The sequence below is a fragment of the Cricetulus griseus genome, chromosome 4, assembly GCF_003668045.3.
Source record: "Cricetulus griseus strain 17A/GY chromosome 4, alternate assembly CriGri-PICRH-1.0, whole genome shotgun sequence".
In the NCBI taxonomy this organism is placed as follows: domain Eukaryota; kingdom Metazoa; phylum Chordata; class Mammalia; order Rodentia; family Cricetidae; genus Cricetulus; species Cricetulus griseus.
The window spans coordinates 115,715,900-115,742,267 of record NC_048597.1 but is presented as its reverse complement, the minus strand read 5'-3'; the positions used below and the strand labels follow the sequence as shown (position 1 = coordinate 115,742,267).

Sequence of the window (26,368 nt, the reverse complement as noted above, 5' to 3'; positions counted from 1 at the left end):
CAGTGACCTGATCCTCAAAGCCGTGCCTCTAACTTCCTTCCTGCTGGCCTCTGTCACGGGCATATTGCGAGCACATGTGCTTATACACACAGGCCTATTCACAGGAAGCCAGTGCTGAAAACCACATTAAAAATGAATCTGAGGAGAGGGAGTCACTCTGTAACATGCTTTATTTTATTTTCGTTCGGACCTGGAGAGAAATGCGTCTTGGCTGCTAATCAAAGAGGTGGTGGGAGACTCTAAGCAGAAACCAAATCACCCTTGCCTGTCTCTTGGGACAGTGGCTCCAGCTCGAAGTGCTTGACAGAGAGGCTCCCCCAGACTGTGGCTGGTCTATCAGCTGGAGGTTTTGGTGTCAGCCTGGGTTCCCTTTCCTCTGCTGTCCTATCCCAGTCCATGTCCTTACTGCAGAAGAGATTGGGTGGGGTGGCAGGGGTGGGTGGGGTGGAGAGTGGGGATGGGACTCCATTTACTTCTGGAAACGCAAACCCGTTTTTTAGTCAGAAGGCACTAGGGCTCTGTGGAGATAATGTATTTAAAGACCTTGGCCCAGGGGGCAGGGGAGACAGCTCAGTGGGTAAAAGTGTTTGCTGGAAAGCACGAGGACCTGGGTTTGGCTCCCATATAACAAGTCAAGCGTGGTCCCACGCACATCTTTAACTTCAGCAGCACCGTGGAGGACCACTGGGGCTTGCAAGATGCGAGGCCGAAAAAACAACACAAGTGTCAGGGCTCAGGGACAGACTGTGACTCGAACAGCAAAGCAGAGAGTAATAAGGGAAAATGCTAAACACTCCTCTGGTCTCTGTGTGCCTGTTTGCACATACACTCACTCCACTACACAGTCAGGGATGGCAGTGTGTGCTTGTAATTCCAGCACTAGGGAGGCAGAGACAGGCAGTTACCATGGACTCACTGGCCAGAAAGCATCATCTACTTGTGAGTTCCAGTACAGTATGAGAGAGATCCTGCTTTCAAAAACAAGGTGAAGGTGTCTGAAACATGACAGCCGAGCTTGTTACACTCACGCACGCACGCAAAATGAGATCTTAGGCCAGGAAACGGACAGTGATTCAGAGTCCCACTCTAGTAGGATGGAAAGGCATTCTGGCTGACTCTGGATTAGTGCTATGAAATTTCACAGGACCTTTAAAGAGTCTCAGTCAGACAGCTAATGGCCACAATGCACTAAGATTCATACCTCTGCATCTCAACCTCCTCCAAGAATTCCTCTGGGGTGGCCAGCATCCTTCCTGTGTGGTCCATAGTCCCTTCATCCTCCATATTTAGAAGCTCCTCCCTAGCATGCCCTGGGCTTTATCCTTGGCACTGTGTAAAACTGGGCATACTGACACACACCTGTAACCCAGCACGTGGGAGGATCAGATCATTCTCAGAACATAGTGAACTCAAGGCCAGCCTGGGCTACATGAGACCCTGTCCCAACAAAACAAAACAAACACGTTATTCCTCCTTGTTCCTAGAACCATGTTTAATTCTTGCTTGGTGGCACACACTACCCATACTAACCCATTGACTACTGGATCTGAAACCTCAAAGCCCTGGTTCCTTCTCTCAGTTGCTAGCTATTCTGCTGGGGATGGGGGATGCTTTTCAACCCCCTCAGCCATAACAGTGTCACCCCATCAAGAGTACGCTGTCTAAAATAGAAAGCCAGCCATCCCTCTCTTCCACTGGAGACCCTGCAGTAGAGGTCCACTCCACTTGGCTACAAGCCAAACAGCAACTGTGTTAGGACACAGATGTCTTTGTGCAAAGCAGGAAAAGACCCGTCACCCGCCCCCCCAGAGGTACATGGCTGCCATCTGCTGGAGGGCTATGGTAATGACCACAGACATCCATGATACCTGGCGAGGATTGTGCAGGCCCTGAAACAGTAGCCTGGATCCAATTGTATCTTCTCTTCCAATGACCTGGAGCTGTTGCTGGTTCGCCAAGGGCATAAGAACATGATGGAAAAGCACATGGAATACTTTAGAGACAGAATCCCAGCTTCAGAGATGGGACTGTGACTCAGTTGATGGGGAGCTTGCCTACCTACCACGCAGGAGGCCCTGGGTTCTGCCCTGCACCACAAAAAACTGGATCTGATGATGGACACCCATAATTCTCATCTCTGAAGATTAAAAGGACCCTTGACCACATCGGGGTTCAAGGGCAGTTTGAACTAACTGTAAGACGCCATCTGAGACACCAGCAAAAACCCAAAACAAAACCCCAGTTCCACCATGCAAGATTCCTTTGTGAACAGTCAGTTTCCTTGCCCATAAAATGGGAATACTAGTGATACCTTCCTTATAGGGATGTGGTGAGGTTTATCTGAGTGAATATTTGTGAGGTGTTTAAAACAGGCCCTGGGAGTCTAGGGTCTAGCTCAGTGGGAGCTCACTGAACTAATGGCATTCGGCCAGCTCTGGGTTCCATCCACTGCATTGTGAGGTGTGTGTGTGTGTGTGTGTGTGTGTTTTAAATGTACTAATATACAGATATACTGTTTTATTTATTACTATTAATGCAACTCAAATGGTAATTTTTATTAAATGTATATTTTATATTGATGTGATATATATAAAGAGACAGAAACAAGGTATATACATAGTAGATAGATACATAGATAATAAGCAAATGATAGCTAGAGCTAGATCTAGCGACTCCGTGGTTTAGCAGTTGAGAGTATGTCCTGCTTTTGTAGAAGACCAGGTTAGGTTCCCAGAACCCATGTCAGGGACCTCAAGGACCCCTGTATGACTCTAACTCCAGGGGCTCAAATAAAATGAACCTTTTTAAAAATGTAGGTGGACTGTGACTGAGGAAGACACTTGGAGTTGATTTCTGATCCTAGCATATATTGACACACAGATAAAATTAAAAAGGAGAGATGTAATTAAATAAATAAGGTCATGGTCTTAGACTTTAGGGGCCATATACCCCATTTCTCTGAGAATGAAGCAAAGCCTTCTGCCTTCTTTATTAAGACAAACCCCATACAGAGAATCTTGCTTATTGGGATCCTAGAGGGGTCTGTGGCTGCTCACTAAATCTAGATCTTAAGTCTTCCAGATAAGATGGTAGAATGAAGAGAAAGCCGTAACCCTCACTGGGTCTCACTTCTTGTGCGGTAGGTGTTGCTTAGGTTCTGGTCTCCCACCCAATTCTTTCTTTGTTTCTCTTGCTTGGGTTTTATGGATATAAAGTCTCATGTAGCCCAGACTGACCAAAACTCACTGTGATCCTCCTGCCTCCTGAGTGCTGGGCTTACAGGTGTGCACCCATCTGGGGTTGTCTTTCGAACTACCAGCTACTTGACTGCTGTGTCCGTTAGTTTGCAGTGTCAACTTCCAAATCCTAGAGTCACCGAGAAGGGAATCTCATTTGGGGGATTGCCCAAACCAAGCTGTCTTGTTGGCATGCCTAGGGGGGATTGTCTTGATTGTTTATTGATGTAGGAAGACCCAGACCCCTGTGGGCAGCACCATTCCCTAGGCTTTGATCTAAAGACATCGATCTAAGCAGCACAAGGCATTCATTTCTTTCTGTTCTTGACTGTGGATACACACAACCCACTTCAACACCCTGCTTGACTTCCATGCTATTATGGGCTATAACCTGGACGTATATGCCGAATAAACCCCCTGTCTCCCCTAAGATGCTCTTTAGTCAGGATATTTGATCACAGCAACAGAAATGAAATTAGAAATCCACTCACAAGAGTGGCCCAGCCCTTTCTCAGCTGGACTTTGGAAACAGATACACTTAGTCCAAATGGAGCAGCACTTCATCCAAGACCCCAGACATGGGCCACTGAAACAGTTCGACAAGCAAAGGCGCTTGCTGCGCCAGCATGGTGAACTGAGTTTGATCTCCGGAACCCAGATGGAAGTGGAAGGAGACCAATGCCTCTCCAAGGTTGTCCCGTCACCTCCACACCTGTGGCTGGCACACACACAATAATACTTTAAAAAGAGAAGACGTGCTCCCCTATACTTCCCTATGAGGTGAAGAAATGGGACAATTTGAAATAAAAGCTCAGCTCATTTCCTGTTATCCGGGAGCGGAGGCTAGCATCTCTTGTTCTGTATGGGAAGTGAGGCTGAACCAGCCGAGACCTTGCTGAGAGGATGTATTGATCCAGGGGACCCTCGGGTTCCTCTGGCTGTGAAGGAAGAAGGGCATCCTTTGTTCCTTCCTATAAGCAGAGCTCACGCCTGCTCCCTGCAGCTGGGGCTGAGTCACCCAAATTCTTTTATGATCCATTTTCTGGCCCTCAGCCCTATTTTCTTTGGACATCTGAAGTATATCCTAAGTTTCTCCTGCCTAATTTTAGTTTCTGGGACCTGAAGCCAGATGATGCCAGACTGAATTGTCCTTGTCATTGGTCTTTCTAAACTGGGCTGTGTCAGCATTTCCCTGCAGCTGTCTGTGGGGTGAGGTGTGGGGCTGGGAGATGCAGTGATCATCGCTGACAGTAGCTGTAGGGCTAAGAGTACCCAGGAGCTTGCTCCTCTGCAGAAAATGCCACATCATCCAGTGTCACCGTGCACACAGCCCTGGGAAGTCCTTGAAAGGCAGGAGGCAGTATTCACTCTTCAGTAAGCTGTGTGCTGGAAACCTGCTTTGTAAGCTTGAAGATCTGAGTTCAAATCCTCCAGAACCCATGCGTTGAACATGGCCGTGCATGCTTGTAATCCCAGTACTGGGTAAGAGGAGACAGGAGGATCCTTAGGATTCCCTAGGCAGCCAGCCTCGGTGGGTCAGAGGCCAGTGAGAGACGCTGTCCCCAAAAACAAGATGGTCAGCAAATGCCTCAGTGGAAATGGGTGCCTGAAGGCAACCCTGACAATCCAGGTTCAATCCCCAGGAGCCACATGGTGGAATGAGAGAGCCACACGTGTGCTACGGTGCGCACGCGCACGTGCACACACACACACATACACACACACACACTCACATACACACACACCACACACATACACACATGTACACACACACTCACACTCATGTGCACACACACATACACACACACACACGCACGCACTCGCGCACACGCACACACCTGGACTTGATCTCTGGCCTGCACACACATGCATCTACACACATGCGTGTACTTGCACACATGAATGTGCACAGAGAAATAATAGAAGAAATAAAGAGAAGGAGAAGAGAAGGTGGAGGCAGGCAGGCGGTGAGAGCCATCAGCTGGCTGGGCTTGAAGCCTGGGTAGGACCATGGACCAGCTGTGTCATCTTGACCATCGCACCTCTCACCCCAGTCCTTCTCTTAAATCAGATTTATTCTTCCTTTTCACAATGAGCAAAGGGCACTTGGAGCCCCCTTGCATCCTGCAGTCTTTGATCCAATGCACTGTCCCTGCGCTCTGTCCCAGTGTGGGAGTATAGCCTTCACAGAAACTGTGCTGTAGTTGAAGTGTTGACCTAGTGTGCACAAAGTCCTGGATTTGATGCCCAGCATAATGTAGATCAGGCAGGGAGGTGAACAGCTATAATCCTGGCACTCAGGAAGTGGGGACTGGAGGAGCAGGAGTTCAAAATCGTCCTTGGCTACGTGGTGAATCAATCTCTCCTCAGCAGACTTGCTGTTTCTATGACCATGGGGAAGGCCTTAGACAGTCTGTTCAGTTTCAGGGATTTCCAGAGACTTGTAAGTTGTTTACTTCCTTAGAGCCTTTCTCAGGGACAGAGTGCTTCAGCTTGGAGTCCATAACTATACAACAGGGGCCTGCACTTGTAATTCCAGACAGGCAGATTTCTGGAAACTGACTGGCCGGCTAGGCTGACCTGCATGGTGAAGTTTCAGGCTAAGGAGAGACCCTGCCTCAAACACAAAATGGAGAATATCTAAAGACTGACACCCAAGGTGACCTCCACACATGCACCTACACACACACACACACACACCCTAAGAGATTTGTAAGTGAAAATTTAAAATCATAAAAATAACAACTAGGGCTTGATGACACATGCTTATAACCCCAGCATGGTGGAGGCAGGAAGATCAGGAGTTCAAGATCAGACTCATTGTCATAATAAGTTGGAGGTCACATTGTGCTTCATAAGATTCTGTCGAAAAACAAAAGCAAACACCTGTGAGCCAATATGAGGGGGAAATAGAACAACCCAATAGAGAAATGATTCAAAGTCACAAATATACACAGAGGAGGGGACAGAAAGGGCCGGCACATTGTGAGAAGAGAACAGGCCTCTTCAGCAGCATGGAAAATACAAATTCAGGGGGCTGGAGAGATGGCTCAGTGGTTAAGAGCACTGAATGCTCTTCCAGAGGATTAGGTTTGGTTCCCAGCATTCACTGGAGGTGGTTTACTGTAACTCCAGCTCCAGTAGGGCTGACATCTTCTTCTGGCCTCTGTGGAAAACCTGTGCTCATGTGCAATACACAGACACACAATTTAAAAATAAAGCCCACTAAGCTCTGTTTAGCTGTGGGGTTTTGTTGTTGTTTTTGTTTTGAGACAGGATTTTACTACGTAGCCCTGCCTGGCCTCAAAATTATGATGTTCCCACCCTAGTCTCTCCACGGGTGAGATTGCAGGCATGTGAGAAGAAAATACAAATTCAAGGCACACTAAGACGCTGAGCCCCAAGGCAGCTGCCTCCCGAGCTCTAGGACATGAAGAGGCAGGGCCAGTAGTCCCCACTGCACAGGCTCATCTTGACTCCTTGCTTAGGACTCTGCCAGGGCTGACCTAGCAGGCAAGGGGAAATGGGCTCCCTGCCTTGCTTACAGATTTTCCAGCCAGATCTGCCCTCCCTCACCCTACCCAGGAAACCTTCAGGTGACCAAAATCTGTCCCAGTGCATCCTGGTAGCTTTCCACTGCGCCTCCCCCCTTGCAAAGGAAGTGCTTCCCCGCACAGCTGCCCTGTTCCCCCAACAGCTGTTCTCCATTTCCTGAAGGGCTCAGGTTGCAGGCACAGGGATTAAAGACTCAGATAAAGATCTTTGATAAAGATGGCTGGAGTTCCTGCATCCTGGTTTGTGTTGTGAGAGACTGGAAGGGAGGGAACACTCACTCCCAATTGCCCGAGAGGGTCCAGAGACCAGCCTACAGAGAGATAGGGGTTAGAGTGAAGGAACTTCACTGGTCATTGTCTCAAGTGCCCCATTTTCAGTGTAAACTTATCTAATCCCAATAGTCACTGCTGAGGTCAGAGTCTGAAGCAGGCAGCCAGGATGCTTAAGACTTTGGACACATGTTAGAGTATGTGCATGTTGGTATGTGGGCATGGTGGTGTGTTCACATGTTGATATGTGTGCATGTTGGTGTGTATGCTCAAGTTGGTGTGTAAGTACATGTTAGTGTGCTCACTTGTTGTCGTATATGGAGGCCAGAGGTCAACACCAGCTTTTGTTTCTCTGTGCTGTCCACCTTGGTTTTTAATTTATTTTTATGTGTATGCATTATGTATGTGTACCATGTATGTATGTGGTGCCCCAGGAGGCTAGAAGAGTGAGTCAGGTCCCCTGGAACTGAGTTAGGAACAGTTATGAGCCACCACGTGGGTCTTGGGGATAAAACCCAGGTTCTCTGAAAGAGTAGCCAGCACTCTTAACTCCTGTGCCAGTTCTCCAGCCCCTTTATTTTTTAAATCTCAAATGCTGCTATTTCTCAGATGCCATCTCTTTGTTTTTTGAGATAGGCCTGTCCCTAGCATGGGACTTGCCAAGGAGGCTAGACTGGCTGGCCAATGAGCTCCAGGAACCTCTTGTCTTTGCATCCCCGGTGCTGGAATTACAGTCACCAATGTGTGGCTTTTTTGCACAGATGTTATACATCAAATTCCTCACATTCAGACAGCAAGGACTTTACCAATAGAGCCGTCTTCCCAGCCTCTAGTTTTGTTTCTTTGTTTTGTTTTGCTTTGTTTGAGACAGGGCCTCATGTAACCCAAGACATCCCAAAACCTAGTAGCCAATAACCTTGAACTTCCTCCTATGTCCAGATCCTGGGATTACAAGCATACACGACTACACTGTTTTATGAGGTGGTGGGAATGAAACCAGGGACTTTCTTAGTGCTAGTTGAGCTATAGTCACAGCCCTCAATGCATCCTGGATGGTCTTGTGTCAACTTGACCCAAGCAGGAGTCATCTGAAAGGAGGGAACCTCAATAGAGAAAATGCCTCCATAAGATCCAGCTGTAAGACATTTTCTTAATTAGTGATTGACAAGGGAGGGACCAGCCCATTGTGGGGGGGTGCCATCCCTGAGCTGGTAGTCCTGGGTTCTATAAGAAAGCAGACTGGGCAAGCCATGGGGAAGCAAGCCAGTAAGCAGCTCCCTCCATGGCCCCTGCATCAGCCCCTGCTCCAGGTCCCTGCCCTGTTTGAGTTCCTGTCCTGACTCCCTTCAGTGATGGACAGTGATGTGCAAGTGTGAGCCAAATAAACCCTTCCCTTCCCAACTTGCTTTTGGTTATGGTGCTTCATCACAGTAGTAGAAACCCAAAGACATCATGGGTGTCCATTAAAAGCCTACCATGTGAATTCCTTCTATGTGAATTCAGGGCTTTGTTTATTGCAACATCTGAAGCCACCAGATCCACTGGAGCAGGGAGGTGTCCTCAGAGTGGCCGTGAGCCCATCCCCAAATCACTACTCAGAGTGGCAGTGAGCACACAGTGGGTTGTCCCCAAATCACTACTCACAGTGGCAGTGAGCACACAGTGGGGAGTCCCCAAATCACTACTCACAGTGACAGTGAGCACACAGTGGGTCGTCCCCAAATCCCTACTCACAGTGGCAGTGAGCAGCACACAGTGGGGAGTCCCCAAATCACTACTCACAGTGGCAGTGAGCCCACAGTGGGTCGTCCCCAAATCACTACTCACAGTGGCAGTGAGCACACAGTGGGGAGTCCCCAAATCACTACTCAGAGTGGCAGTGAGCAGCACACAGTGGGGAGTCCCCAAATCACTACTCAGAGTGGCAGTGAGCACACAGTGGTGAGTCCCCAAATCACTACTCAGAGTTGGAACTAAATCTGGGTATTTGGATCCTGGTCTGTCTTTGAGTCTCAGGAGCTGAGGCAAAGAATCAAGGTCAAGACTGGCACTGTAGTCTAAGGGATGCTGGGTGGGTAGAATGCTCATCTTTCTCAGATGCAGAAGGCTCTGGTTCCCATCCCCAGCACTGCAGGAACCAGGCATGGAAGTGCATGCCTTTTAATGCCGTCACTCAGGAGTTAGAGAGAAGGGGATCAGAAGTTCAAGGCCATTCTCAACCACACAGTGAATTCAAGGTTGACCTGGGCTCCCTAAAGCTGTATCTCTTTAGCTGGGTGGTGGCGGCCCACACCTTTGATCCCACCAGTTGGAAAGCAGAGGCAGGTGGAGCTTTATGAGTTTGAAGCCAGCTTGGTCTACAAAGTTCCAAGACAACCAGCCAAAACTACACAGAGAAACCCTATCCCAAAAAAACAAAACAAAGACTTTGTCTTAAAAAAAAAAAAAGGGTGGGGGCTGGAGAGAGGGGGGTGGGGGAGATAAACGCTATGACCAGAAGCAACTTGGGAAGGGAAGATCTATTTCCGTCTTCCCGGGAATTGAAGGCAGGAGCTGGAGCAGAGACCATGCGAATGATGCTTCCTGGCTTGTTCACAGGCTTATGTTTTGATGCCCTTCCCATACCACCCTGTCCACCTACCCCAGGCTGGCCTGAGCCCTCCCCCATCAATCACTGATTTTAAAAATGTGTCCCACAGACTTGCCTATAGGCCAATCCGATGGAGGTATTTTCTAAACTGAGGTTCCTTCTCTCCAGACAATATGAGCTTTGTGGCTTGTTGACAAAGAAACTAGCCAGCACACTGCTCTTCCATGGGACCCGAGTTCAGTTCCAAACACCTCCATCAGGTGGCTCATACCTGGTGATAACTCCAGTTCCAGGGGACTCCCATACTCTCTTTCTAGCCCCTGCAGGAACCTCTTACAATAAAGCCACAGACAGACCCACATGTATACACATAATTTTTTAAAAAAAGAGAGAAAGGAAGCAAAGGAGGGAGAGTGGGAGGGAAGGAGGGAGGGAAGGAGGGAGGGAGGGAGGAAGAAAAAGCAGAGGCAGGGAAATCTCTCTGAGTTCAAGGCCAGCCTGGTCTATACAGTGAATTTCAGGCCAGCCAGGCCTACATGTTGACAACCTGTCTTGAACAGGGAGGGGGGAGAATGGGAAAAGATAGATCCCCTTCTCCCTTGACTTTTCCCCACTCACACAGCTCTAAAGAGGCAGAGATGGCCATCACTATTTTTTCACCAGCAAACTGAGCCAAGATGTAACATCACCCAGCAGTTCTATAAAAACCAGAGGAACTTGCCCACTTTGATGAAACTATTTTTGTTTTTCTTCATCTTCCATCCCTGGCCATCCATCTTTCCTATAATTATAAACAGAATACAGACCCAATTCTGCAGTTTTTCCCTATATATAGTATTGATTTTTTCCCATTAAAAATGCATTTGATGATGAATATGTATGATATAACATGTTAATTAGTTTAATTTAGCCATGCCATTGTGAACATACTGTATCATAATTGTGCATGACTTTATTTATGAACTAAATAAATGAATGGAAAAAAATGCATTTGAGCTGGGAGTGGTGGTACGCACCCTTAATCCCAGCACTAGGGAGGCAGAGGCCAGCCTGGTCTACAGAACTAGTTCCAGGACAGCCAGGGCTACACAGGATTGAGAAATCCTGTCTCAAAAAAACAAACAAAAAAGTAACCATGTCATTGGGCTTGTGTGTATCTTAGTGGGAGGATGCATACAAAGCCTGCACAAGGCTCTGAGTTTAAATGCCAACACCAACAATAATAGTTTCCAAATTATATCATGAATGGGCTCCCAAAGTCTATTCCTATGCTAGGCATAAGTACTGCTCCACTACAAGAGGCCCCATAGATTTCTGAGGCCTTCTCACTGACACCCACGTTTATGGGGTCTGGATCAGTTCCATGCTGGTTTCCCAGTGATCAGTCTGGGGACCAAGAACTCCCTCTTGTTCAGGTCAGCTGTTTCTGTGGGTTTCACCATCCTGGTCTGGACCCCTTTGCTCATCACTCCTTCTTCTCTGCAACTGGATTCCAGTTCAGTTCAGTGATTAGTTGTGGGTGTCTGCTTCTACTTCCATCAGCTGCTGAATGAAGGCTCTAGGATGACATATAAGTTAGTCATCAATCTCATTATCAGGGGAAGGCATTTAAGGTAGCCTCTCCAATGTGGCTTAGATGGTTAGTTGGTGTCATCCTTGTAGATCTCTGGACATTCCCCTAGTGCCTGATTTCTCTTTAAACCTATACTGGCTCTCTCTTTGATGGTGTCTCTTATTTTGCTCTCCTCTATTCTTCCCCCTACACAACCTTCCCGCTCCCTCATGTCCTCCTCACCCCTCCTCTTCTCCCCTTCTCATTCTCCTAACTCCCTCTCCCCTCCCGCCATGCTCCCAATTTGCTCAAAAGATCTTGTCCCTTTCCCCTTCTCCAGGGGACCATGTATGTCTCTTTTAGAGTCCTCCTTGCTGCCTGGCTTCTCTGGTGGTATGGATCAAGAAGGGATTTCTCTGTGTAGCTCTGACTATCCTAGAACTCATTTATAGTCCAGGCTGGCCCCAAACTCAGACAGCCACCTGTCTCTGCCTCCCTGAATGCTGGAATTAAAGGTGTACACCACCACTGCCCAGCTAAGGCTTCAAATTTTTAAAGAAAGGGAAGTGTGAGCTGGAGATGTAGCTCAGTTGGTAAAGTACCTGCCTAGCATACTTGAAGCCCTGGGTGTAATGCCCAACATTGCATAAACTATACCTGGGGGTACACACCTGTAATTCCAGCACCCTGACAAAAGCAAAGTTTTTTGTTTGTTTGTTTTTCTGGCTCACAGTTGAAGGTGCAACCATCATGGGAGAGAAGTCAAAATAGCAGGGACTTGAAGAAGCTGTTCACGGCCTGCCAGCTGTCAGAAAACACCCATGAGCTCAGTTCACTGTCTCTGTTTTGTATATCCTGACTCCTGCCCACGGAAGTCTCACCCACAGGCAACTGTGGATCTTTTCACATTAGTTAACTTCATCTTGATAACCCCACAGGCATACACCATACACCGACATCCATCTCCCAGGGGACTGTAGGTTCTGCCAAGCTGACCATTAACACTACCATCACCAGGGCCTGTAAGTTGTCGTCAAGTCTGAGGACCTGATCCAATCCCTGGGCCTTACATGGTGGAAGGAGAGAACTGACTCTTGAATGCTATCATTTGCATGTGGCACACATGCCCACATACCCATACGCACACACAAAGTAAATAATTGTAAAAGATAATCACAACAAGGATACAGTATATTCTCATATTTCTCTAATGATACTGAATAAACCAAATAACATTGTGATTTTTGCTCTGGGGTTTGGAGGATTTGTTTGTTTGGTTTTTTTTTATTTTTATTTTTACGTTTTCTTCTGTGCACTCTTGGCCTATTCCATATTTATCTTCTTCTCTTTTGGTCCTCAATTAAATAATGATCCTTTGCTCCCATCTTAGAGGCCATATTTATGTGTCAAATGGTCATTGGCCATGGCAGGCTTGCCCTCTTAGAACTTGGGGCTTTCTCTATGCAAAGATCCTGCCATGCCCTAAGTCATGACCCCTCTAGGTCAGCTTTCTTGGGCTGCTGGGTTTCCCCAGACAGGAATCTTATTGTGGCAGACCCCTTTCTGCGTTTGCTGGGAGCCACCTGGAGTGAGTGCTGGGTTATTCAAGAGAGAATTCCTGCTACTGCTTCTAGCAGCCTTCCTCCAACACTGGAGGACCGTGTGTGCCAGCACCCCCTAGTGTTTGCTCTGCAGCTTTCTCTCCCAAACGCTTTGCTCCTCTGCATCCAGACAACTGCCACGGATTGCTATGTCACTCTCTTCTTGGGCCAGAGCTGCAGTTTCTAAGAATGAAGATGAAATGTGAGCCAAGGGAAGAGGCAGGAAACAGGACTGTCTGGAGCCAAGACTAGGAAGCTAGGAATAATAGCTCATGTGATGCCACCTGAGGAAGAGCTATGAGCTGGGTGGGAAGGAGGGAGACATGGATGGATGGAGTGCGGTCCAGAGAGAGAGACTATGGCAAAACTGAGGGGTGTGGAGGAGTAGTAGTCTCCACTGAATGGGGCGTGGCTCAACTGAAGGGGAGGGGGGTTTGGCGATGATAAAAGGAGGATGTACATATATATATATATGTGTGTGTGCGTGTGTGTGTGTGTGTGTGTGTGTGTGTGTGTGTGTGCGCACGCGCGCGCGAGTGCACGCGTGCGTGTGTGACCAGCAGGAGGGGTGTGGCCCAATGGGAAGAGATGTGGCCAGCTATAAAGGGCATGTCTTATTAGAAGCAACATAGCTTATCTCAAAGAAAGTGTTACCTAACTGTAAGAGAGCATGTCCCAGTGGAGGGGATGTGCATGGCTACGGGGGGGGGGGCAGCTGGAGGGGTTATGGCCTAATGGAAGAAGTTATGGCCTAGCTATAGGAGGTATATCCTAGGAGAAGGCATTCATCTAGGCTGAGGGAGATATGGCCAAGTGTTGAGAGAGGTGTGTGGCCCAGTGGGAGGGTGCTGGGCCCAGATAAAGAGGGCATGTCCAAGCAGTAGGGGATGTGACATTAGCTTTAGGGGTTGTGACTCACCTATAAGAGGAGGCATGTCCCAGTGAGAAGTATGACCCAAATGGCAATGTGGCCCAGCTGCAGGGAGTGTGGTCCAGTGGGAGGGCCATGGTCCAGCCAAAGGCATCATGGTTTCCTTACGATGACTGGGGTTGTGAGAGTGAGCAGGGACAGCAAGACTGGCCATCACATGAGCTTTTCCCTGAGAGCCATGGGGGCTATCCAGCAAGTGTGACCAATTGGTGGAGGACGGGGAAAGAAGAGGGGGGAGGGAACGAGGAGGAGGAAGTCACTTCACCATTGTGCTGCTGACGTCAATGGCTGGATCTCTTGGGCACAAGTGCAGCCAGGTAGACAAAGCTAAGGCAGGCCTGACTCTGCTGTCAACCACTTACCATGCTGGAGACCCTGATCCCATCCTAGGCTGCCTTGTCCCTGTGCTTCCTATGCTATCCCATGCCCTGGCTTGGCATCGTCTTTCCCCGTGGCCTTGGATCTTTCTTCTCTCAACAAGGCCTAGGAGTCTTGGCTGGGATCAAGGGTCTCCCAGTCTAAAAATCTCCTGGAAGTAGTCTTTGGTTGTACTGGCCTACTGGCGACAGCACCCTGCAGGTGCCTGCTGGCATCCATTCTGGGGCCTCTAACAGAGGAAGCTGACATTGGAGGACAAGATCACTGTCCCCTTAGATTCCCTTAGATTCTACTGTCTTTTTAAACTCCCTGTGGTAGCCAACTCTTGCAAGTATTGTAGGCTAGGCTGAGGGAGTTGTCCCCAGAGGCCCACAGATGGGCACCACCTACATGCCTGTCTTTTTTTTTTTTTTTTTTTTTTTTTTTTTTTTTTTGTAGCCTCTGGGGATAGAACTCAGGTCCTCGTGCTTATAAGGCAGGCGCTTCACTGTGAGCATCTGGCCAGCCACCTGGGGAGTTTACAATTGACAGGGATCAGCAGATTGTCCCCGTGGCTCATGTTCTAGATGCCAAAAATGTCCTTGGTCCCGGCTTCTCCTGGCCTGAGTGTTTTGTGACAGTAATCAGGATGGGCTCAAACCTTCAGAGTCCCCCAAATTAAAGCCTGTGTCTTACTAAGGGTCATTGAGGCCCAGAGCAAGTCAGATAATTCTTTATCTGGGTCCCAGAGCTAGGGGACAAGACCAGCCCCCACCTAAACTGCTTAATAATTAGAACAAGTTAAACAAACAAGCTTTAACTGCCTGTTGGTGACATATTCCAGGGGAGCCATAAACCAGCCAGATGTGGAAGGCCTGTTCAAGCCGGTGTCATGGGGTGTCTAAGCTGGCTGGGTACCCTCTGAGGCTAGAGCCTGGGCCATGCCTCCCCCACCCTGTATCTTCCAAGGGCCAAGCCACTTCACACCTGCCAAAGCAGCCAAAGCCAGAGCACACTAGGTTGGGCCCAACACATTTCCAGAAACAGGTCCCCGTAGACCTCCCTTGGCTGCCCTGGCCCCCTGCAAAGGGTCTTATTTGTTGCTCCGGACCCTGGAAACAGCCCTTAGACGCCTTTAGAGGCCTCAGGAATGTGCGTTCGCCCAGAGCCCTGGAAGGGCCCAAGCACTAACTTACCACAACCCAGGTCCACTGTGGCCTTCTGGCTCTTTGTGGTGGCCCCCTGGGGTGGGGAGGGGACCTCCCAGTCTGAGCAGGGGGTGCCAAGGCTCAAGGTGAAAATCACTTTTGCAACAATAGCCAAGTAGGATGTGGTGGTGTATGCTTTTAGTTCAGCACTTAGGAGGCGGAGGCAGGAGGATCAGGAGTTCAAAGTTATCCTTGGCTACACGATGAATTCAAGGCCAGCCTGGACTACATAAAAATGTGTCTTAAAATAATTTTTAAAAAAAGTGCAAAGTTGTCCCAACTGCCCAAGGTCATGGCTGCTGGGAAACTAAAGATCCCCACACATATTCCCTCTACTCACAGCCATTAGAGTTGACGAACTCCACCAAAGGAGTTCTACAGGTATATCGCAGAGCCGCAAGGTGGGTTGGGATCTATACGGGTCCTGTAGGGAGATGATTGGGAGATTAGGGTGGATGTGAGTTGCAAGACATGGTGGGGGATAAGGAGGGTGGGTGTGGGGTGTGGGTAGAGGACAAGGAGGAAGAATAATGGGGGTAGATGAGGGAAGAGTAGGGGTAGGCAGGGATAAATAGGGGTGGGATGGGTAGAGGATGATATGGGGATGTGTGGGCTTGGGTAGGGACCGCACTGTGGGATGGATGAGGGTAGGGTGCCTGGGAGATGACTGAGAGGTGGGTAAAGAGACCTGTATGGCACTAGACAGATGGTTATGTGCTCCTTTTGGTTCTTGACCATCCTGTTATGGGCTTCCTTTAAAGGGTCTAGGAATCCTTGACTGTGAGAGAGGAAGGAGACACCAGGAATCCTCTAGGGCCCCTGCTCATGCTGCAGACCCTGGTTTACTTATGCAACACACACAGGGAGAGAGAGAGAGGGGTGGGGGAGGAAAAGAGAAGGAGGGAGGGAGGAGGGAGGGAGGGAGAGGAGGAGGGAGGGAGGGAGGGAGGAGGGAGGCATGCCCATGCACAGGCATGCAAGCATACACACACACACACACACACACACACACACACACACACATACACACACACACACACACACACACACACACACACACACACACAGAGAGAGAGAGAGAGAGAGAGAGAGAGAGAGAGAGAGAGAGAGAGAGCCGCTACAAGAGGCAGGTCTCTTGGGACCAAGTATTTCATCAGTGGCCTCTCTAAGCTCCAGTATCCATGGCCTTTTGCTTTTTGTCTGGCCCCGTCCCAGAAAGGACCTGTCCCTCTTTTCTCCAAAATCAGCTGGGCCTAATGGTTGTGACCTGGCTCTCATTGGTTTGCAAGGATGAACCCGAGTGCCTGATTACATTCCATCTCACAAGACATTACTGGCAGCAGGCGCTTGCTGAGATAGCCTCAGCCTTTTCGTTTTTTCTTTACTCTGGTTCCCCTCTAGGGGAACATGTGCATTCAGTCTGCCAAGTTAACCCAGAGAAGCAAGCACCTCCCTCTCTTGCTTTCCCTTTGTAAAGTGCTGTCTGGTCTCAGCCTCGGATTCTGTATACACCCTCATTCTTCTGCTTGTGTTGATATTCAGTGTTTATATCACTCCATCTTTAATCTGTTTTATGTATTGGGGTGACAGGGTTTTATGGAGAGAAGAAAGAGAATCCTTGTTCCTAAAACCTGTTTATAAACCACTGATGTGGAACACCCTGGGGTCGGAAGGAGGGATTTTGTGTGTGTGTGTGTGTGTGTGTGTGTGTGTGTGTGTGTGTGTGTGTGTGTGGTTTAGGGAGGACTCCATGCAAGCCATACGATTCCTTCCAATAAATCAAGTAGTTCTGGAGAGCAGGAGGTGGGCCGGGTACTATCATTCTTGCTAAGTGATTTTCGGCTTGAGCCTGGGGACGGAAGCCGGGTGGAGGACAATGCCCAACTCACCTGTTCTCCTGATCCTACTGTAACACCCTTAAAGCTGAACCAGGTGGCACATGCCTGTCATCCCATCTATTCCAGAGCCTGAGGCAAAGGGATGGAAAGTTGTAGATCAGGCTGGACTATAGAATGAGTTCAAGACTAGCCTGAGCAACTTAGTGAGATCTTGTTTCAAAATACAAAGTAAAAAGAGAGCTGGGGATGGAGCTTAGTGGCAGAGCATTTGCCTAGAGCTCTCCCCCACTCTGTCATAAGGAGCCAGGAGTGTAGTTCAATGGTAGAGCACCTGCCTAGGATCCCCCAGTGAGGGGCTGGGGTGTGGCTCAATGATAGAGCACCTGCCTAGAATCCCCCAGTGGAGGGCTGGGGTGTGGTTCAGTGGTAGAACACTTACTATAGTTCAATCCCCAGTATCTCAAAACCAGAACAAAAAATTAGACACTTTAAACTTCATTTGCTGAAAGCACAGACTCCTCACCTGGGCCCATAAGGTAACTAAGTAAAAGCAGGCTGGAAGCCTGGTATCTCTGGTTTTGCTCTGCATTTATCCTTTACTTGGGCCAGCTGCCACCTCTGCACCTAGGCCCATCCATCTAAAACTTGGTGATACCTTATCTAGCTTATCACCCATCCATAGTGAAGAGTCACAGGGACACCTTACTGTCAGTATCTACATCCGCTTGTTCCAGGACCTGTAGTCACACGGCTGCAGAGATGGCTCAGTGGTTAGCAGCACCTGCCATCATTGTAAAAGACAGACTTCAGTTCCAAGAACTTATGCACTGTCTGCCAGGAGACATGACGCCCTTTTCTGGCCTCTGTTGGCACCTGCACTCACATGCGCACACTTACACACACACACACACACACACACACACACACACACACACACACAGTCATACAGATGCATAATTGAAAATAAAATAAATCTTAACAAAAACTAAACCTACAGTCACCTTGAATTCCAGAAAGAGCAGGACAAAGCCCCCGCCCAAGTCCAGGTGAACAGTTATCCACAAAGAGAAGGCTGCAGCTTGGAGCTGAAGTAGTTCACTTCTGAGAACTAACCTATCCCCTCAAGTGACAAAAGCTTCCTTGGACCGCTTTGCAGAACCAGACTGAGACAGTGAGCATCCAGACCCCACCTTGACCAGGACTGCTTAGTTATACATGGCTCTCCCTCCCTGCCTCAACCCTTCATCCTAAGCCAAGAACTCATGGGTACCAGAGATGGACTTAGGGGCCACATGACCCCCCAGTCCCCTCTTTGCTTCTCATTACCTTCTTTTTGCATTGTAGTTTGCTAGTCTTGTTTGATTTTATTATTTCCGTGCACGTATATGTGTCGGGTGCACACGTGTGTGACGTGCGCATGCATGTTTGTGACATGTGTACACGTGTGCGACCCATGCACTTGTGCATGTGCTTGCAGAGGCCAGTGGGAGGCATCAAACTCCCTCCTCTGTCGTTCTTCATTTTACTCTCTTGAGACTGGGTCCCTCACTGAACCTGGAGTTCACTTTTTTCCTGCCTGGGCTGGCCGCAAGCAAGCCCAAGCCATCTTCCTGTCTGTGCTCACGACAAAAGTTCTGGGGATTTGAACTCAGATCCTCATGCTTGCACAGTGAGTGCCTTAACCGTTGAGCCACTTAATCAGCCTTTACTTATTTGAGGCTTATGTAACCCAGGTTGACCTTGAACTTTTGATCCTCCTTCTGAAGGGCTGGGATTATAAGTGTGCATTACTATACCTAGTTTATTCACTCTGAGTGGGATACCAGATGCCCAGCCTAGCTGTGCACACTCAGAGAACTAGTGCATTACACTAGGACTGCCCACACTCCTCCTGGAGGGAGCAGCAACTAAGCAAGGCCACTTGCCCTCTCAGCCTGTGTCCAAGGCCCTGGCACCCATGTGGGCACAGCTATTGAGTCAACCAGCAAAGTCTCACAAGTCTCTGGACATGTGTTTCCAGAAAGAGGTTCCTACAAATCCAGGCTTTGAACTGGGCAAAGAAAAGAGAGAGGAGCCTTGAGGTCTAAAGCAATCAAAGCTCTCCAGAGTGGCGTTGAGCCATCTCTTTCCACAGTAAAGAGTTTAAGTCTGGGGAGACAACATAAGCTAAACAGACAATTAAAGGCCAGGAGAGTGGGGCCTAGGGGAACTTTGTGACCTTGTGTGTGTGTGTGTGAAGTGGGGGGGGATAGAATGTGTGTAGTGTGTCTATGTGCATAGTATATGTGTGAGAGTATGTGTGTATAAGAGAGTGTGTGTAAAAGAGTGTGTGTAAGTGTGTATATGATAGAAAGTGTTAGAGTGTGTGGGAGTGTGCTGCAAGGGAAAGAGAGTGGTAAGAGAGAAAAAGAAAGTGTGTGTAAGAGAGTGTGTGTGTAAGAGAGTGTGTGTAAGAGAGGAATTGTGTATAAGAGAGTGTGTGTGTAAGAGAAGGATTGTGTGTAAGGGAGTGTGTGTGTAAGAGAGGGATTGTGTGTGTAAGAGAGTGTGTGTAAGAGAGTGTGTGTGTAAGAGAGGGATTGTGTATAAGAGAGTGTGTATGTAAGAGAAGGATTGTGTGTAGGGTGTGTGTGTGTAAGAGAGGAATTGTGTGTGTAAGAGAGTGTGTGTAAGAGAGAAAGAGTGTGTGTGAGAGTGTATGATGGTGTGTGTGTATAACAGTAAGAGAGTGTCTGTAAGAGAGGGTGTGTGTGTAAGAGAGGGTGTGTATGTGTATGAGTGTGTAAGAGAGAAAGAGTTGTGTGTGAGAAAGTATATGTAAGAGAGGGTGTGTGTGTAAGAGTGTGTGTGTATGAGTGTGTAAGAAAGAGTGTGTGTGACAGAAAGTATATGTAAGAGAGGGTGTGTGTAAGAGAGAGGGTGTGTGTATATGTGTGTAAGAGAGAAAGAGTGAGTGAGTGTGTGTGTGTGAGACAGAGAGAGAGACAGAGACAGAGAGAGAGAGAGAGAGAGAGAGAGAGAGAGAGAGAGAGAGAGAGAGCGCGAGCGCAGCTGTACAGCCCAGTCTAGCCTGGAAGATATTCTGTAGTCCAGGCTAGCCTGGAATTCTTGGTGACCTTCCTGCCCAGCCTCTCACATACTGAACATATTGGAATCATAGGTATGAACCACTGTGCACCGACCAGAAGGATTGGGGGGGAGGTTGTTGTTTGGTTTTAGAGAGCGTCTTATGTATCACGGGCTGGCCTTGAACTTGATATATAGTTGGGATGAGCCTCAGGAATCGCAGACCTGCACCATGCCTGGGAGTGGAAGCCAGGACTTCATGTGTGCTGGGCAAGTGCCCTATGCTGGTCCTCAGAAGGAGCCTTACAACCTGCAGCCTTCTTGAAGCTCTCTTGCCAGGACACTGCCAAACCCATCTCCCAGACCCCCTGGTGTGAAGACCCCTGCTGGCCACATTGTCACCCTGCCCCTTTCTCAGTCCCTAGATGGGCTGGCTGCATATAGAAGCTGCTTCCTACTTTCATTCCTGTCTGGGTCTCAGCGTGTGTCAACTACCATGTAGCCTTTAGACTTCCCATTAGATGCCACCATCTCCAGCATGTCATCCTCAGCTGCCCCTACCCAGGCTGACTCAGGTACAGCAGGTTGCAAGGAGGAGGGTGGACATCAAAGATAAGGCTCTGACGGATGGATAGGAGTTTTCCAGACAAAATCATTTTTCTAATCTTTTCTAATCTTTCTGATCTTACCCAGCTGCCACTAGAGGCTATCCTTGTTGCCAGGCTTCCTTTTTCTTGGGGTGAGGTGGGTGCGTTTATACTGTATCTAACTTTGATTCACCTTCCTTTTTTTTTTTTTTTTTTTTTTTTTTTTTCAGAATGTATGAATTGTACCCGGCTTAGCGACATGAGTGAGCGCCTGACTACGCTGGAGGCCAAGGTTAGCTGGTCTGGGTGGCCTGGGGAGCTGACAGTGAGTGGGGATGGAGGGACATCAGACATGGCTAGGGAAAGCCTCTTTCCAGGGAGCCCGGCTAGCCTGAGCAGACTGGTCTCAGGCATAGAGAACCACTGAGGTTTGGTGGCTCTGGGTGGCCTCCACTGGAGCAGCCCCCTAAGACAGGAAGGGATCAAGGTCTCAGGGAGCGACTAGTCTGGGGCCCTGTGTTCCCAAGCATGCTAGGAGGCTGGCAAATCAGTGAGTCAGTTGCTGTCCCCAATCCCCACTGCTCCTCCAGTTAAGGACCTGCTTGGGACTGAGCACAGTGGAATTTTGGGGGAAAGACATGGGGGATGGACTGTTAGCCAGAGGGTCAAGTCCTCAGTGGGTGTCCCAGGGACAGAAGGACTTGGTGGCACCACGCCCACCCAGTGCTGGGAAACCTGTGCATAGGACATGCGTGTTCACTGTCTGGTGCCTACACAGACCTTGGGGGTTCACATTGTGGTCCCGCTGGGGAGTGTGTTGTGGGACAAGGCTTTTCCTGGAGAGACACAACACATATCTACTGACCACAGATATGGAGCCCAGAATCACTACCACCAAGACCAACTTGATGAGCCAATGAGTTTCACTGGGGTTATTCACAGGAATATGAGTGAGGGGTCATTTACAGAAATGGCTCAAAGGCAGCTCTGTCACCAAAGCCTGCCCAGCATGGGTGACAGCTCACAAAGCTGGGAGCTTGGAGCACACCGCACAGCCTGCAGGCAGCTCAACCCATTGGGGAGTGCCCTTGCTAGGCAATAGGTTCTACCTTGTGGTCCTCTGGGGGGCGCCATAGAACAAATGCTCTAGCTCACCTACCTGGGAGCTTACCAGCCCAGCAGCCTCTCTTGTTCCCCCCTGGGTATGGCCTCTTCAGAGTCAATCCTGCTCTCCCATGGCTGTCTGGCTTTCATCCTGAATTACAGAGCATCTCTGGCCAGAAAGCAGTGGGCAAGATCAAAGGTGCCTATGACATGTCCCTTGTAGGGACATTCCCACCATATCCATGAGCAAGAGGGGTAGGGAGAGGCACCCTGCTGAGGCCACGGAGCTTTTTGAAGGCATAGGAACTTCTGTAGTGGCCTCACTGCCAGCAGGGTTAGTCAGGACTCACCTGAGCTCCAGGGGGAGAGAGAGAGAGAGAGGGAGAAGGAGAGAGGGAGAAGGAGAGAGGGAGAAGGAGAGAGAGAGAGAGAGAGAGAGAGAGAGAGAGAAAGAGAGAGAGAGAGAGGGAGGGAGGGAGGGAGGGAGGGAGGGAGCATGGGTGTCTGGAACCAGCCCCAAGTTTCTATTTGCATAATTTGTCAAGGAGTCAAATTCACATGGCGTGGGCTGCATCAGGAAAGTGCTTGCCTTGCAATCATGGGGATCCAGGTTCAATTCCCAGCACCCAGGTGAAGAAGCTCGGCATGGTGGTGTGCACTTATAATCTCAGTACTGGGAGGTGGAGACAGGAAGGTCCTTGGGGCTGGCTGGCCAGCTAGCCTACCTTCCTTGGTGACCCCCAGGGCCCAGTGAGAGCCCTGTCTCAAAAAGCAAGGTGGGCAGGGCTCAAGGAACATCTGAGATCACCCTCTGACCTCACACAAATGTGCACACTCACACTTGTGTGCACACAAATAGTAATGTTGCACATACTTGGGGAACAAGAATGTGGAAGATGCTCCTGGCCCTAATCCTGTCATCCCAGCGCTCAGGAGGCTGGGGCAGAGGATTGTGGGTCTGAGGCTAGCCTGGGCTACATTGCAAGACTTGTCTAAAAATTTTTAAAAAGGAGGAGAGAGAGAGAGAGAAGGGGGGGGAGAGAGAGAGAGAGGGGAGAGAGAGAGAGAGAAGGAAGAGGAGGAGGAAGAGGAGGAGGAGGAGGAGGAGGAGGAGGAGCCAGTGAGTTGGTTCAGTGGGTAAGGCTGATTGCTGCCAAACCTGATGACCTGAGTTCAATTCCCAGCACCACATGGTGAAGGGAAAGAACCAACTCTTGCAATTTGTCCTCTGACCACAGGTGCACCACGACACACCTTGTGCACAAAAACACACATTCTCTCTCTCTCTCTCTCTCTCTCTCTCTCTCTCTCTCTCTCTCTCTCTCTCTCTCACACACACACACACACACACACACACACACACACACACACACTCACATACACACTAAAAAAAGAAAGTTTAAGGGACAGGCTGTGAGGGATATTATACACCACCTAGGATATTCAAGGCCCCAGGACATGCACAGCCTCTTGTGATCAAACCCCTATTTCAGCAGGCAGGGTCTCCCAACCCAGGCCTGAGAGATCCTCTGTTCCCTGTGGAGTGAGGATCCTGGGACGGTGGGGAGGCTTCCCCAGCCAGGACCGAGTCAACCTTGGAAAGGGTGGGCACGATGCTGGGGATGAGTCTGGAACAAATTTCTTCCCCTGAGGTTTCAGAGAAGGGGAGGAGGGTGGCCTGATGGCATTTTCCAGAGCCGTGGGAGGGTTTGGCACAGAGAAAAAACTGACGGCTTGGCCTGGCTCTGGTTCAGGATTCTGGGTGTTAAAAGTCACAGCTTTTGGGGGCCAGCTGTCTTCCTTGCACCTGGCCCTCATGCATGCCCTCTGGCTGAGAGCAATTCCTCCCCTGTCTCCTGACACCCCCTGACACATGGGGGTCTCAGCAGTATAAACAGCCACCACTAAAGACTTGCCCTCTGTCCTTCAGGCTGGCAGAGGAACCTCAGGGTGTCATGAAAGAACTAGCTTCGAGATGGGGTGAAGTATCCAGCTTGGGGAGTGGGACCCAGGGAGGTAGCTTGAATCTAAGGAGCATGGAGCCCACCCTGGGGCAGAGCGCAGGTTGCTTCAGACAGACCCCAGAATGCTGGGGTAAGGGCTGAAGACTCCTGGCTCATGTCCAGCCTCCAGCATCATTCTTCAGCTGTCCATTCCATGCCCATGTGTCTCCTGGCCTGGGGTGCAATCCCTGGTACAACAAAAGGAAAAAACAAAAAAGGCCAAATGAGGCAGCCTGCCTAAGCGCTGCAATGCAGAAGCCTAGAGAATGAGGCTTCTATTGCCTCAAATAAACCGCTATGTGGTGCATCAGGTTGTACGGGACAGACCCACCCAACAGGAGTGAGCCAACTTCCGCCCTAAGTAGGGCTGTTCAAACAGAAGTCCAGGAGTTGGTGGCCTTGGGATTTGTTCAGTGACTGTCATTGGCCCTTCCCCTCTGCCTCCCCAATGAATCTGGTTCTGAGCTTCAGAGTGATGCCTCATGTTATAAGGTGGCTGCACAGCTCAAGGTGGTCTATCCCATCCTTGTATTAGGCCAATAATGTAGACAAAGCAAATGTGAGATGGAGTGCGGCCCCCCAGACTCATTGCTTCCCAGGGGTCATCCCTGGGCTATGGAATCACCCAGGGGTCACCAGCCAGGAAGCTGAGCGCTGGACCAAGCCTAAAGAGACTGTCACAGTGGACCACTCATTGTTTCCCTGGGGTACACACACAGATACAAAACAATGGGAAGTTCTAGAGCAAGGTATGAAGGGAGAGTTGAGGGACAGGTGGCCACGAGGGTGTGCTCCCTCTTGTCCTGGGCAGGATGGCGGGCCAGAGGCCAGCAGGGGCCTGACTCATCTTCCCTACTCCACCCTCTCCTTTTTCAATTCCCACTTAACAGCCCACAGGATGGAGAGGGAACCCCAAGAAGTGAAAGGTACACAAATCCCAGCATTCAGTTCCTTGATGGAGGAAGGCGGGGGCCTGGCTGTGATGACATCATCGGGTCACTGTCTCAAAAGATCTGTAGTCTGGTTTTCTTTCTTTCTCTGTTTCTTTTCCTCGGTGGACTGGGTGTGCGCATGTCCGTGAGTGCAGGTGTGCATGCCATGGTGTGTGTCTGCAGGCAGAAGACAACTTGCAGAAGTCGCTTCTCTCCTTCCACCATGTGTATCTTGGGGATCAAATTCAGCCCTGCAGGCTTGGCAGCAAGCGCCTTTACCCCCTGAGCCATCACACCAGCCCACAGTCTGACTTTCTTGGACTGCATTCCATGTCAGTCCTGTTAAGCCCAGTCAGGGCACAGATGCAATTTTCCCCCTTGGGAGGTCAGCCATGCCAAGCCAGAAGTGCAGGGACACAGGCTGAGGCAGACTCAAATTTGACCGAGGCCAGACACCTCTGCCTAAGTTCACAGGCTCTGTGGGCCTTGGTAGCCATGTAGAAGTATCCAGGAGTCAGGCAAGCATTCTGTGCCAAAGCAGAGAGCTGGTGGAGGAGATCCCATTGAAGAAGCCCAGGATTTAGCCAGAAAGGGCAGGAGGGTCAATCCTCAGTGATACAGAGGGAGTATTTTTTCCTTGATCCCCCTGGCTTGCTGTCTGTCCTGTTCCCTGTTACAGTGGAAGCTTCACTCCAGTGCCTGGCATCCATAGACCCAAAGAGTCTGGGATGTTCTGGTGGAAGCTTCACCTCCCCTATCTCTCTCCAAACCCTGCTGCCTGCCAGAAAGCCTGCCAAATGATGACTCCTCCCCCAGAGCTGCTCAAGACCACTCCCACAGGGTATTTAAACTGCCCCCCCCAAAACAGATGTGTGGTTTTCCAGTCTCTTTCCTATCTCCTCTCTGGGGGGCTGGAAAGCTATCAGGAGTGCTGTGTCCATCTAATTCGGTTTGATTTGGTCTGATTTGGATTGCTGCGTCAGCAGGCTTATTGGAGTGCAGGAACTTTTCAGGCCCCATCAATTTCATATCTCTCCATCCCCCATACGGCCTTGTCCTCTGACATGGCCCTACTTCAGTTCCATGGGCCTGGGACTGTCCCCTTGCTCATCTCTAGGGCCCTAGGGGATGCTGGGATATAGTGCACCCCAACTACTTGTCAACTGCACCACAAGCCTGCCCTTGTTTAATGGACAGCTTTATGTTCTCAGTAGCCAGGCAAAAGTGGGGAACAGCCTCCTTTCACCAGCCCCCCAGGAGCTTCAGGGTTAGAGGGTCCTGTCACACCATGTTCTTGTCCACTGCTCTGAGCCAGCCGTCCCATGCCACCTCAGACACACTCCTTCCATTACTGCCCCCCTCTACCTCTGCAACTCCCGACAGTAGCCAGAGTTCTGGAGTGCCCACAGGCTGGGGCCTTCCCTTTTTCGTAGGGATTATGGCGGGGGCAGGGGGGGGAATGCAGGGCAGGAGAGATGTAACAGGAGACCTGAGGCCTTGGTCACTAGGAGGTCAGATGCCTGCCTCATGGCAAGGAAC

The 26,368-nt window shown here is 49.7% G+C and overlaps 1 protein-coding gene across 3 annotated transcripts in view; it reads left to right on the top strand.

The window, feature by feature from the left end:
- Col26a1 (collagen type XXVI alpha 1 chain) overlaps nt 1–26,368 on the top strand; it is a 127,060-nt gene that overhangs the window by 82,065 nt on the left and 18,627 nt on the right. For all 3 annotated transcript variants that reach the window (XM_035443399.1, XM_035443398.1, XM_027416213.2), the window contains exon 4: nt 21,021–21,082. In XM_035443399.1, coding sequence (XP_035299290.1) covers nt 21,021–21,082 — 62 coding nt within the window. The remainder of the gene's footprint in view (nt 1–21,020; nt 21,083–26,368) is intronic.